Raw genomic sequence first — 14182 nt, 5'->3', positions numbered from 1 at the left:
TGGGATTTCAAGCAAAGGGCATGGCATTGTCAGGTGGAAATGGGCGTGGTCTATATGGGAAGTTACGTCATGATCCAAGAAATCGACTTCTCAAAAGTTGCCCGTTACGAGCAAAAAGAGATTCAAACTAACTTAATGGAATATCCTCCTGATTGTGCCATAAAACATTACCATATACACTGTAATTCTTGCCTTCCCAAAAGCAGTTAGTTAGTACAATACTTAATCTAAAATCTAATTAAGTGAAAGTAGAATTACTGATTTTTAGAAGTACATAAAAACGCTACTCAATTACATTAAGTACCACCCTTGCTTCCCCCTGCAGGGGACTGGGGGTGAGGTCCGGTCAGGTTGTCACACAGGGTGTGCAAGGGGGCGGGCGGGGGGCAGAGGCTGTTGCCATATTTCTTCATAAGGGTGACAGTGACAGAGGAGAGGCAAATATGAATGGCCTGTCACAGGAAATGAGGACGAATAGTTTCTACGTTCCGTGGCAGGATAACTCTTCAAGCATCAATGAGGACTTAAAGCCGGAGCAACCACATCTGGTATCTCCACCTATATACTGTATACAATGTGGAGCCTCAGATCTCTTTACTATAAAAGAGACAACCGGTGGTAGATATCAAATAACACCCATCATTTATTATGATCATTGGATCATTGGTTTGTTCATGCGATTTCGCTGGACAGACTGACCTAATTCTTATAACAATGGCCTCCTTAAAAAGAAAGAGGCCTCCGCACTCAGGCAAGGGATTCAATAGTCTCACAGAGAGAATGCTGCTTCTCTTTTTGTGGTTGCATTTTCTCTTTGTTCTTTGTTTTGCGACAGCATTCACACTCCTTCCACCCTCTCTGTAGCAGCACTCTCTCTCTCCCTCTCTCTCTCTCTCTCTCTGTGCCATCATTAGTGGCTGTCCTACGTTGAGGAAAGAGTAATCTGAACTACGTGTCCCAGGGGCCCACTCTTTTACTTCCAGCTGTAGGAATAAGCGGCCTATTGATTAGTTATCAGCCCGTAATTGGGCTGCGATCTCTCTCGCCCTCAGAAATCCCCCAGATATATGACACTCATGACAGTCTGAGAGAGGGGGAGAGAATAGGGGAGGTCCTGCAGCCTGCCAACGCTTTACTCAACAAAATGTCTTCTTGACCAAGTATACTGTAGATGTCAATGGCTACCCACTTCTCTCTTCCTCCAAGAGGATTTTTCTAACATCATGCCAAAAGGAATGATTATTCAATCTCGCAAATTATACAGCCACAGAGAGGTCCGGCGGCACCAGCATCCCCCTTTTTAACCATTTTCTTGTGGATATAAACTGTAATCAGAGTTTTTAAATGAAAATGGTGCGGCTTTCGGAGGAAGAAAACTTATATAAGCTCAGAGTAAGTACACCGTTTCCATGTGGATAATTGCCTGTGAGGGATTTCAATACAAATTGAGGCTCAGGAAGTGGATGAGCAACAGGAAGAGTGTCTCTGCTCCTGTGTAAGCATCCAAATCTACTGTGAGTGAGCAAAGAACCATGACTAACTCTTTCTAAGTCTGTTTGTGCGGGTTTTTTTGAGAGAGGGAAGATACTTTCCTCTCCCCTCCATGCTCCCTCTCAGTCGGTATAGGACTTCAACGGACGTGAATCGCTTTCAGGATCTCAGTTTCTATTCGATGGCAGAAATCTCTCTCTCTCTCTAAAAGGCCCCAGGCTCGTCATTGCACGTTTGTCATTGGCAAGGTTGTTTATCGTGCAAGTTTGATCAAAGTACTGAACTGCGGGTAAGATGAAACGGAGCAGTCTGGTGGACACACACACACACACACACACACACACACACACACACACACACACACACACACACACACACACACACACACACACACACACACACACACACACACACACACACACACACACACACACACACACACACACACACACACACACACACACACACACACACACACACACACACACACACACACACACACACACGTCAAACCTTCCATTTAGCAGCCAGATTACCGCCAGTCCCGGCCTTCCCCCTGCGCTCGCGCTCGCCCTCAAAACCACATCTGACAAAGATCTCATTTCCAACGCTCAATATCGCCATAATCAAAAATCCACTCATTACGTGCTGCCTGTTCATCATCCCACCTTCACTCATCCCTCCGTCGTATGACCATCTTAACGGCCAGGCCTCCTCCTTCTCTTCTTCTCTCTGGCTGCTTCCCCCCTTCAGAAAAGCACATCTCTCTGATGGAGGCCTATTTGTCTTGAGGTGTTAATAGGACATATCTAATGGGGATATGAGGGATTGTCGTGCGAGAGTGTCCTGCGGGCTGCATTGTCTCAGCCTCCCCTCTGACAGAGTGGAGAGTGAAGCAGAGAGATGTGGCTTTGAGTGGGGTCTGCTCACTCTCCCACGACACACCCTCCCCCGGCCAGAGCTATGGGGGAATGATGTTCTACGATCTACGGGATGAATGAGGGAACAATGAGGGTTAGGTAAAAATTAATACTTGCGTTCATCTGACGATAGTCTTAAATCATACTGTGCGCAGAGGTGTTTATTTCCACATTCCTTCCGCATGGTTGAATCGTTTGTTCTCTTTCAAAAAGGAAGCAAGAGCAATACGGGTGATTCCTGCTTTCAGAGCTGACCTGCATGTGGGAAGTGGCTTGGGACTGGGCTGTGTTCTCCTTTTCTGTGGTACAGCAGCACACTGCTCTCTCCTACAACTACCCAGTAAACTAGAAAAGTGTGCTCCTCCGAGCGCAGATCTCCGCCAAGACTGCTCCCCTACCCCGGTCTGTTAGGATGATTGGATAAGTTGCGTTCATAACATATATGGCATTTTTTTGTAAGATCAAAACAGGCCTCTCCCGCAAATGTTTGAAGCCAATCTGAATTGAATATGAAAACTAGACTAATACAACTAGATCACATGACTTTAGAGATAAAGAGTACCGATTTGTGTGAGTTTTGGACAAACTCTGTAGGATGACCTATGGTTCAAGATTTATAGGGGTGGAAGTTTTTCCTTGGCCTAGTGCAAAGGTTCATGCCGATTGATGCTTGAGATTAGTGCAGTTATTAGCAGACAACAATAAGGACAGGGGTAAAAACATTACTAGACAACTCCAAAGGGTCATTTCAGTACTGGTGGCTGTGCCACTCAGTCATAAGTTAGGTAGGGCATTTCAAGGAGTTGTCCGGGTGGCGTAGAGGTAACACACTCGCCCACCACCACCACAGATTTGGTGGTTTGATCAATGGTGCCTCCAGCTTAGCCGGGCACTCCTACAAAAGAACTATCTCCAGTGTTTGCCATGCGAAGCCGACCCACCCAAATTCCCCCCTCACTGTATGTTTTTTCCCCTTTTTTTACCTCCTTTATGATGATTTCCTGTTTTTGGCTAGTGTATATTTGTACATCTCTAAATGTTATGATGAATTGAAAACGGACCCTCTTGTAGACAAGTGTAATGCTTCATGGTGTCGTCCACTCACAGTTAACAGTTTTTGTATTGAGTTGTGTTTGAAATGTACTGTAATTCTGCAAACTGTTAATAAATACTTCAATCAAAAGTCTTTGTCGTTGCACTATAGCAACCTCTATGCGCCGGTTCCACAGGGAGGGGAACTCTGGAAGAAAGTTTTAATCTAGTGGATTCTAATGTTATCAACCCATAAAAACCAGTAGGCTACTTAGGCTCTGCTGGAGCGGAGACGTTGTGTTGTCAACATGGCGTTGGTCGCATTGTCCGACTAGTACTACTAATCCTATTACTAAATCTAACATAAACTCTAGACCAGAAACCTAACCTCAGTCTTAACCGGCCACGTAACTAAACACAAAGCCAAGTTGTTGTATAGTGCCGTTTCACAATGTTTTCGCTTTGGCAGGGAATGTTTTCGCTTTGGCAGTAATTTCACACAGTAGAGCCTATACTAGCTCCATTGCATGGTCTTGATAAGTAAACTGGTGATTATGGGTTAATTGGTAGCATTCAAAGCAGGCGTTTTAATCTTTGTGCATGTGACACTGCCCCGTGCAACACCTCACTGCCAGGTGAAAAGAGGCAGCCGGTGACTCCCATGTGTGTTCCCAGGCCAAATGTTTTTATTCCACAAACAAAGAAAAATCACACTCGTGCGAAGTGAGAGGCGCAGCGAGGGCAGTATTAATATCTGCCAGATGACATAACTGCCCTAAATAAATATTAAAGTGCATAGACTTGGTTGGCAAAAAATTCGTCATGACTACCCTAAACAAACATCAAAGTCCATACATTTCTAAATAAGTCGTAATTTCGGAAATCCATGCATTGGAGGGGTTAGCCCCCCAGAAGAAAATCACGCTTGTGTGAAGTGAGGGGGGCTCTTATCGTCATACATCATCATATTCCTTGTTCAGTCAATCGAATCATCAAAAATGTGTTATACATTCCATGCTCAGCCAATCAAATCATCACTATGTGGTACACACAAACACACAAAACTGGCCAATCAAATCATCACAGAATGTGGTACACACAAACACACAAAGCATAGGAGGGGCTAGCTAGCGCCCCTCAAAAAGAACAAAGACGTACATGTGTGCATTCATAGACATTAACATTTTGGGTCAAACAGGGGAGGATGATGATGAGGTGTAGAAATATAGGAGCAGAAGGAGGAAGGGTATTCCATAGCTCCTCCTCTCCCTGTGTTGTGGCACAGTAAGACTCTGACTAATGGGGGAACTCCATATGTATATGAGTCACATTAATAACAACACAGAGTGGACACCGTGGACATTAATAACACGGCACGGCATACAGTCGCAGAGAGCATATAGCACACCGACACCGTACACATACCAGCCACATCAATAACAACTCACAACCTCCAGCTGCAACATGAATCACTGTGCCTGTGGGTACAGTATGTGCAGGCAGTGAGTCACACATGCAAACACAGGGTCACCATGTGCGCGTGTTATGGGCCTAAAAATATAAACACACAGGCATTAAGCACGAAATGCTAAAATTGTACACAATCCACACTGTTCGCTACTGTCTGCTACAGTACAGGGTCTGAATTATAAATACCAATGCTGTGTAGTGTGTAGCTATGGGAGCAGGCAAACTATATGGCATCTTGTGCTATGGGAGCGGAGCGGGGGTGTCTGGTACCTGCTCCTCCACATACTGGGTGATACACGGTGAGGCCGGCTAATGAGGCCAATGATGTAGCAGTGTGGGTCTAATGAGAGAGGATGAGCTCACGTCCTATAGGATTCACACTGTTTGTGCGCAAGCATGTGTGTGTGTGTGTGTGTGTGTACCTGGTGTATAGTTGAGTTAACTTTGAACAAGTTCCACTTAGAAAAAAAACATTGTATTTCTATTTATGTGAATTCCTATATGAACTATGTTCATTTATTTCTCCCTTTAAATGCAATTGTAGCCTAACGCAGACACAGAGAGAGAGAGAGAGAGAGAGAGGGGGGGGATGAGGCTATCTCGAACTGCTGAAACAAACAATAACCAGAAATATGGTTTGTGTGGGAGAATTTCATTTTTTGGGGAGAGCAATGTTCTGCTTATTGCTTAATACAGATAGAGTGTAGAGAGACATGAAACTGAGGGCAGAAAGGGAGGGTACACATGAAACATGGTGCCGGGAGGGAGTCTGATTCGAACCCGGCTCCTCACATGGAGCATGTAGTTAATGCACTAACTGGTTGAGCCACCAGGCTCTCTGAGATATGAGGTTTTGACATGGAATTCTGCTGACGGTGGCCATTTACCAAGCTGAAGCATCCTTCAGAGTGACAGTCTGTCATACTTTAACCACTTTAAGCAAGCCCTATGTACTAAGTTGTACGGCGAATAGCAAAAATGGACAATCTATATAAGCTTATAGATCAGCTATTTTCACTATTTTCAAAATTTTTAAATTTTGTGTGTGTGTGTGTGTGTGTGTGGAGGGGTGCCTAATCTTCCCAAAATAGTGATGCCAGGTTTAAAGTGGATTAAATGCATGAAATTCAAACAATATAACAAGGGAAACTTAGACTCATGTGGCACATTGCCGACCTTAACCAATGACCACCAAATTGCATCATATTGTGTTAGATTAAGCAGAGTCGTCTTGATAACTAGTGGTTCCAGAGTCATGTATGTTAGATTATAGATTGTATTGTGTATTGTGCTGAATATGAGACGACTCGGATAAGACGACCCCCATTTTTCAACTAATTTGTGGAAAAAGAACATTGAATGTCAAATAGTGCTCTAGTCCACGATTATAATACGACACGTATTATATTCAGGGGTATATTTAGGGGTATTTCCATTGGAAATTAACATAGTCGTATATTCAGCAAAATAGGGTATCTTGATATATCGAGTCAATGTTGACTACACGCACAGTCAGTCTCCTTACAACTGTTTCACAATAGATTCACATATTCACCATGACACCATCATTTACCCTATGCTTGTTGAGTGATCGAATGTATAAGCTCTCTAATATCTCTCATCTAGGTTCTTTAATATACTGTAAGGGTCCATTTGGTGCCATTTGTACATTCACAATTTTACTGTGTACTGGTAAGAACTCCATTGTCCTTTCTGCATGCGTTAATACTGCTCTAATCTGTGTGGCTGCATGCGTTCATGCATGTGGGTGGGTGGGTAGAAGGAAGGGTGTGTGTGTGTGTGTGTGTGTGTGTGTGTGTGTCTGTGTGTGTGTGTGCATCAGATAATGATCAAACGGGCACTTGATGAGCGCCCCTGACTCCTCCGTTAACCAAGCGTGTGCCATTTCCAGCTTGTCAAGCCCAGATATAATCAGAGATGGTTCAAACTCCAGCTCACACCCAAACCTTCTACCTGCCTCCCAAGCAGATAAATGAATGAGAAAGGGGAGGGGTGAAGGTCTCATTAATGCAGAATTGAATTAGGGCACATTAGAAACAGATGGTGCAGGAGGAGAATTGAAAGACTGAAAGACGAGAGGGAAGGAGAGAGAGAATGAGAGAGAGAGAGAGAGAGAGAGAGACCTAGCTCCTTCAAATACGGCACTTTGCAAATATGGCACTTTGTTTCCGTGAAGTGGAAGCTTATTATCTTAATATGCATTATTTTATTCCCTTCATAAAACACTTGCAGGGGAAAAGCATGTTAGCACTCTTCATGCACTATACCCCCTTGTATTGCTTCTCATAGCTCCTTCATTCCATTACAAAAGATACAACAGTTAACTAAGACCTCGCGAACATTTCATTTTCTGTCCTGCTAATTAAATGTGTGTCTGCAATGAGCCCATTGAAGCACCAGTCTGGTGCCCCCACCCACCCACCTCCACTTATTGGAGCACCACCATGGGTTTAATATATGGCATTAAACAGGGATTGAGAGTGAATATGAGGCCAACCTCCCGCTGGGAATATAATGAATGATTATGAGGTATAATCTCGGTAATGGAGAAATCCTATAGTTTAGTTTCTGTCAGTTTATTAAAGTTACTGCAAATTCATCTGCCATAATAAAGCGTGTGCTGGAGTCATCCAGACTATTCACTTAAAGTAATACCTGTCTATGGCTATTTTAGGTTATTTTAATTCTGCGAGTGGAGTTATAAAAACTGTACTTGGCAGACACACTGAGTGAGGTTTAATGAGCCTGTTGGTACTGTAACCCTTAATTTTCTCTCTGTCAAACCTATTTTGAAATTATGTGAACATTGCAAACCTGTCCTGTTTCTGAAGTCTAAACTGAGTTGAGTAGTTATTTTGATGGAATTTCTGCTGTATTAGTGCTGTTCTGCCTAATGAAGCAGAAAGAGAAATGGAGAAGAATGGACAGAGAGAGGAGATATGACATGTTCGGAATCAGAATTGAACCAATCATGTTTAAGCGTTAGGATTTGACCTTCTGCATGCAACAGCTGAAGCGCTGAAGCACACACACACACACACACACACACACACACACACACACACACACACACACACACACACACACACACACACACACACACACACACACACACACACACACACACACACACACACACACACACACACACACACACACACACACACACACACACACACACACACACACACACACAGAAGCCATTAAGCTAACCAAGCTAAACAGAAGCGACATGCAGATTCATAAAATTGGGAAACCCCACAGACAAACACAAAGGTAAGCATGCTGAAAATAAAAGCAAGGTCTTGGCGTGATGTGGCACATAAGTCATAACGTAGTGGGGATGTATTTAATAGATGTAATAATTAGTGAAGCCACGCTACCAGTAAATCACAGGGAAGTCCCGGAACGATGCTTATTCTTTACCCAGGATGCATCAGTGCTCTCCTGGGGTGAACTCTGAAAGGTCAGACAGTGTTTCATTACTACGTGTAGGGGCTGGCACATTATCCCAACAAAAGGCCAATCTTGGCTCAAAGAGTTTATCTTTCCCCTTCCTTTTTTTCCCCATTCAGTAAAATCTGTTAGTTTAACACTCATTTTACTATGTATGCTCTGGGTTCAAAGATGGGCATACTATTTGAAGCTGTTGAGTTTTAATGAATTTGTAGCGAACCCAAGCCAGAGAATGGTGAAGCGTATTGATGTTTCCAGAAGGTTTTATTTATGCTCAGGGGCCGATTCATACTCTTATATTAGAGCCGAATAAAAGTCGGTTCGGCTCTGTAGTGCCTACAATGTGACGTCATTTTTTAACATGAAGTCCTTTGTGTGAAACACCTCTTTTCTGGACAGACACCGTAAGAACTATAGGCCAGATAAACAATGAGCTCTTACAACATACAAATATTACAAACCAGGTCATAAAACAATAACTTTAAAACACACACAAAACAAAATTATGAATAATCACAATGTTTACATGACAGCAACAACTTCTCTCTGTTAATATAAACATATCCAAAGTAATTGCACAGAAACATAAAACACAAACACATTACCTTGTTCCTGTTCTAGCTGGGTGCTAAGATAAAACCAGTAGCGGCTCTTGGTGATGTTGGTTGGAGGGGCTGCCTAAGAAATCTTATGCTACAGGCCAATATACGATAGTATATGCTGATTGATTGATTGATTTATTAACAGATTGCAGAATTACAGTACAACTCAATACAAAAACATGCTATCCATTGTTCACCCTATACTACAGCATGTTCACAGAATACTGGTCTCTACAGCAACAACAGCATCAGCATCACATTCCACAACAACCCAGTACCCATGCAGTGCTACTCAGAAAATCTATTACACTATGCTACAGTTCAACCTGCAGCAATAGCATCATATTCCAGATATCAAAGTACAGCAATGACACTACTACAGGCCTATACTTTGTTACAGCAAATGCTCCACAACAACAGAAGTGCATGCCCACAACAAACACTCCACTGAACATCGTTTGTATTTAGCTGCTCTTATACTGTCATTAATAATAACAGTACACATGCACGCACGCAACAGTTGCGTTGCGCGCGCGCGTCGGTGCCGTTTCGAAACAAGCAACTTGCAAGGCACACACACATGCACGCACGTGCGCACGCACACGGCACCGAAACAACACTAACACACGCACACGCACACAAACACAGCCCCTCTCTCTCTCTCTCTCTCTCTCTCTCTCTCTCTCTCTTCCCAACTCAATGAGAGTTCGAGCCACTTTCAATGTGATTAAACCAGCGATTATGTTTCTTAACTTTGTGAGATGAATGAAGCAGACCACTGTACCTTTCTGTGGGTCCCGGATACAGGATACACGGTGTGCGGTCAGCTGTCTGCCCCAATTGCCCATACTTATGAGCCATCCCTGGATAAAACTGTTGCTGCTGCTTGCCTCAAACATTTCCTTCTGATTCTGAGCAGCCAGGTGAGTGCAATAACCAATCAAGGAAACCCCCAGTGGAAAGTTACCAGGCTCTCAGCCACACACTGAACTCAAAACCAAGTATTCAAAATAAAAGTATGACACAATAATTACAAAGACAAAATACAGTGCCTTAGGTCATTTACAGAATTTGTAAAGCATTTGAATTACCCTAAGCTAACTCGTATACCTTACATTCAGGCCTGCAGTTGTGCATAGGTAGGCCTACATACTTGCTAGAAAGAAGCAGTGGAGTTGGACTCAGTGAGTGAGTGAGTGAGTGAGTGAGTGAGCCACTCTAGTGTAGCGGTTAGAGCATAGGCCCTAATGTGGAAGGTTGTGGGTTTGAAACCTACAGGGTTGACGTCAGCATGGGCATGTGGTCGCAACAGGGTCCTAACGCAGTATGAGCGTTTTCTCGCCATCAGTTGATTGTTCATATCCATATGAGTGAAATCACTGGGATTATTGTTTTTGTTTTTTGTTTTTTAACAAAGTTCTTATTTTACACGATATAAAATAGGTCTATGGGTATTCAGAATTTGGAAAAAGGGGGTGGGGGCTTATTAGCTATTTTTTTATCAATGCCCTCCCTGCACATAGACAGACACAGACAGACACACTTTAAAACCTGGGAACTGACCAGTAGGCCTACAACCACAGTCATGTTGGCCATTGAGCAGTTGGATGTTCAGTGCCTTGCTCAAGGGCACTTCAGCTGTGTTGGGGGAGTTCACGTCCTCACCCAGATTTTGTCGGCCGGTCAGGGAAATCCAACCAGGAACATTCCGGCAACAAGAGCGCTCCTAACCTTTCGGCCACAGCAGCCCGTTACTTGTTCACCTTTACTGTGTAGCTGGAAATAATTCCATAATAAACAAAAAACAAATAAACTATGTATATTTTATTTTTTACTGTACCGTGATTACACACTGCAGCAGTTATTCCCCTCTCTTTGATTACAAGCCTTTATTTACATAGCACCACTACTTACATATAGCATCAGATGGGACATGTCGTCTGTTTAATATTTATTCAAAGCATCAGAGGGGCCTCTGTTGTGTGTTCTAATGAATAAAACACTATGTTTATCCTCCCTGTTTAACGCTAAGTCCCTGTGAACAGTCACAGGGACCAGGAGAATATTTACTTGTGTTGGGACACTGGGGAGTTGGCTTATCTGCTGGCGGGCTTTGTAGTATTCTGAATCTTCCCCTGTGTGACATGTTCCAGGGAGAGTGCTCTTATTTACTCTCCTGTCCTCTGTGTATAGCCCTCCTTATTGTTTGTTCTTATGTGCCACCACTCCCGAGGAATGTGCTTTGGGAGGGGGGGGGGGGGGTGTTGAGAAAGATGAACAATGTTGTTGTGATCATTACATTGGATTGGGACTAGACACACACACACACACACACACACACACACACACACACACACACACACACACACACACAGGTCCAGGGATTTTGTGACAACCACAATAGTATTATTGCAATATATACGAATACTATATATTTCTTCTCTTTACTATATAGTACTTGTGTGCACTCATTTTCCAATACAGATACAATACAAATTCTGTACCCAAAATATTTGGGGCATATATAAAGGCTAAAATATATATTTTTTTACACTTTTCAAAAATAGTAAAAAATAAATAAAAGTCTACAAGCTCACAATTTAGAGATTGGCTGTTTTTGTTATGAATCCAGGTGAGTCTTGAGATTGTGACTTACCCATTGGTGTGCCGTGGCCACAAAAACCCTATATGTGATGCATTAACATAAGAGGTGAAAAATATTGACTACTAGACTCTATCCCATGTCATGGCATTCAGGAGAAGAAAAAAAACATCTTTAAAGTAATCTTACATTTTCCTTGTTTTAAGATAGATAGACTATTGAAATGCACAGTCATTGTTTTTTTTAAAGATTTGTATGATTGATATTTACTTGGGGATTAAGTCCAGGTCTACGGGTAGACATGATAGTAAATCGATATCTCAATTAAAACCATTTGTAAATTGTGGAAAACGACACTGCAAACATGCTCTATGAATGCCCGAAATATTATTTTCTGCCAAAAGGTGGCGATATTGAGTTTCCAAAAGGTTGCCATTGAACCAGAATGATAATTTCACATCAGCAAACATCGCCTTTCTTATTGAGTGATGATCTTCAGATTTTCCTCTGTATATCTGAAACTGTGAAAGACATATTTGTAGGTAAAAATCAGGTGTTCAAATGTTTAGGCTATCAAATGCGAGTCAAATGTTTCGTAATAAATCAATGTTTAATTGTTTCAAAACAATGTGGGAAGGAATCCCCGCGATCATTATATTGGAACCTTAATTTAATTATGTCGTGTTCTAATTGATGGACAACAGACGTTTATCCATAGGTATAGGCGGTTGACTATTTAAAGTAAATTAGGTCTACTTTAATCGTCCAACCAGCAGTGCAAACACAAAGACTATAAAGTTATTGAATATGGGCACAATTAGGCTAAGTGTTTTATTGATTTGATGGTAGCCGCCTATCATGTTAGTATATATATAGCCTATTAGAAAATGTCAAACTCATTCTCAAAAGAAAGATTAGCATATTTACCAACCATTTTCATAAAATCCTCGGAACACAGCCTATATATATTGTATTGTTTTATTTCTCTCTTCTGTCCTTCCTCTTTGCGATGTGAAGCTATTGAGTCTCATGTGTCAATCTGCTGATAGCTTTGGACAGTTCAGAAAACTTTGCTTTCCATACTATTATGCTAATTACCTCCGCAGGCCAGTGCGCTCATTGGCTGCGAGTCTCAGTCAATTTCATATTTCAGCCCTGACGTCAGGGGCGCCTATAAAACTAAGCAATGCTTTTTTAACTCGTCGACTGACTGATCCCTTTAAAAAAAATCTATCAATCCTTTGGGGTGGAGTTTTTTCTTTTCTTTTCTTTTTTTCTTTCCACATTCTTCTACAAGGCAACAATTTGCCGGGGACACGCACGTGAACCTCTTCAATTTGGCGCACTGATCCTAAAAGGAGCCATGAAGTGTTAAATGTTAGAAACACAGAGAGCCGCGCGCAGACACCCGCACGCTCCGAGAGAGAGGCAGAAAACACGGAGACGCACGCGCTGCTCCAATGCGTCTGTGCAATAGGGATTCTGCGTAAAGGAGGGGAGAGGGGGGGGGAAAGAAAAACTTATCGAATTACAAAACCAGAACCTGGCTGCGCAATTAGCCCAGAAAAAAAAGACACTTTCTTTTTCCTCCGGTTTTGAAGAAAAATAAATAAAGAAATCAAGCTGGCTCAGTGCGTGTCTCAGCAGCCCAGTTTGACAGGTGCTCCTCACCCCCTTTGGAGGACTGTCAACAGCAAGAGGATGGCATCAGAACTGGCAATGAGCAACTCCGACCTGCCCACCAGTCCCCTGGCCATGGAATATGTTAATGACTTCGATCTGATGAAGTTTGAAGTGAAAAAGGAGCCGGTGGAGCCCGATCGCAGCATCAGCCAGTGCAGCCGCCTGATCGCCGGGGGATCCCTATCTTCCACCCCGATGAGCACGCCTTGCAGCTCGGTTCCCCCCTCTCCAAGCTTCTCGGCGCCCAGTCCGGGATCGGGGAGCGAACAGAAGGCGCACTTGGAGGATTTCTACTGGATGACCGGGTACCAACAGCAGTTGAATCCCGAGGCTCTGGGCTTTAGCCCGGAGGATGCCGTGGAGGCGCTGATCAGCAGCAGTCACCAGCTCCAGACCTTCGACGGCTATGCCAGGGGGCAGCAGTTCGTCGGCGGCGCGGCCGGGTCGGGAGGCGCCATGCCCGGGGAGGAGATGGGCTCGGCGGCCGCCGTGGTGTCCGCGGTCATCGCCGCCGCGGCGGCTCAGAACGGCGTGCCCCACCACCACCACCACCATCACCACCACCACCACCCGGGGGGAGGACACCACCCGTCCTCCGGCGGCGGGTCGCAGTCCAGCGTCGGCACGGTGGGCAGCCACCAGCACCACTTGCGCCTGGACGACCGGTTCTCGGACGACCAGCTGGTGTCCATGTCGGTGCGGGAGCTCAATCGGCAGCTGCGGGGGGTCAGCAAGGAGGAGGTGATCCGCCTGAAACAGAAGCGGAGGACGCTAAAGAACCGGGGCTACGCGCAGTCCTGCCGCTACAAGCGGGTGCAACAGCGGCACGTCCTGGAGGGCGAGAAGACGCAGCTCATCCAGCAGGTGGACCACCTCAAGCAGGAGATCTCCAGGCTGGTGCGGGA

General features: G+C 44.0%; 1 protein-coding gene across 1 annotated transcript in view; it reads left to right on the top strand.

Annotated features, from left to right (window-relative positions):
• The first annotated feature begins 13280 nt into the window (after window positions 1-13280).
• LOC308313768 (transcription factor Maf-like) overlaps window positions 13281-14182 on the top strand; it is an 81990-nt gene continuing 81088 nt past the window's right edge. Inside the window, exon 1 of the mRNA XM_080761068.1 lies at window positions 13281-14182. This exon is cut by the window's right edge and continues 105 nt beyond it. Within this exon, the coding sequence (XP_080617194.1) occupies window positions 13296-14182 (887 nt within the window). The 5' untranslated portion in view covers window positions 13281-13295.

Source organism: Protomyctophum bolini (genome assembly GCF_963924005.1).
Source record: "Protomyctophum bolini genome assembly, chromosome: 4".
Taxonomy (NCBI): Eukaryota; Metazoa; Chordata; class Actinopteri; order Myctophiformes; family Myctophidae; genus Protomyctophum; species Protomyctophum bolini.
The sequence above is the reverse complement of the archived record's forward strand: the minus strand, read 5'-3'. Positions and strand labels throughout refer to the sequence as shown.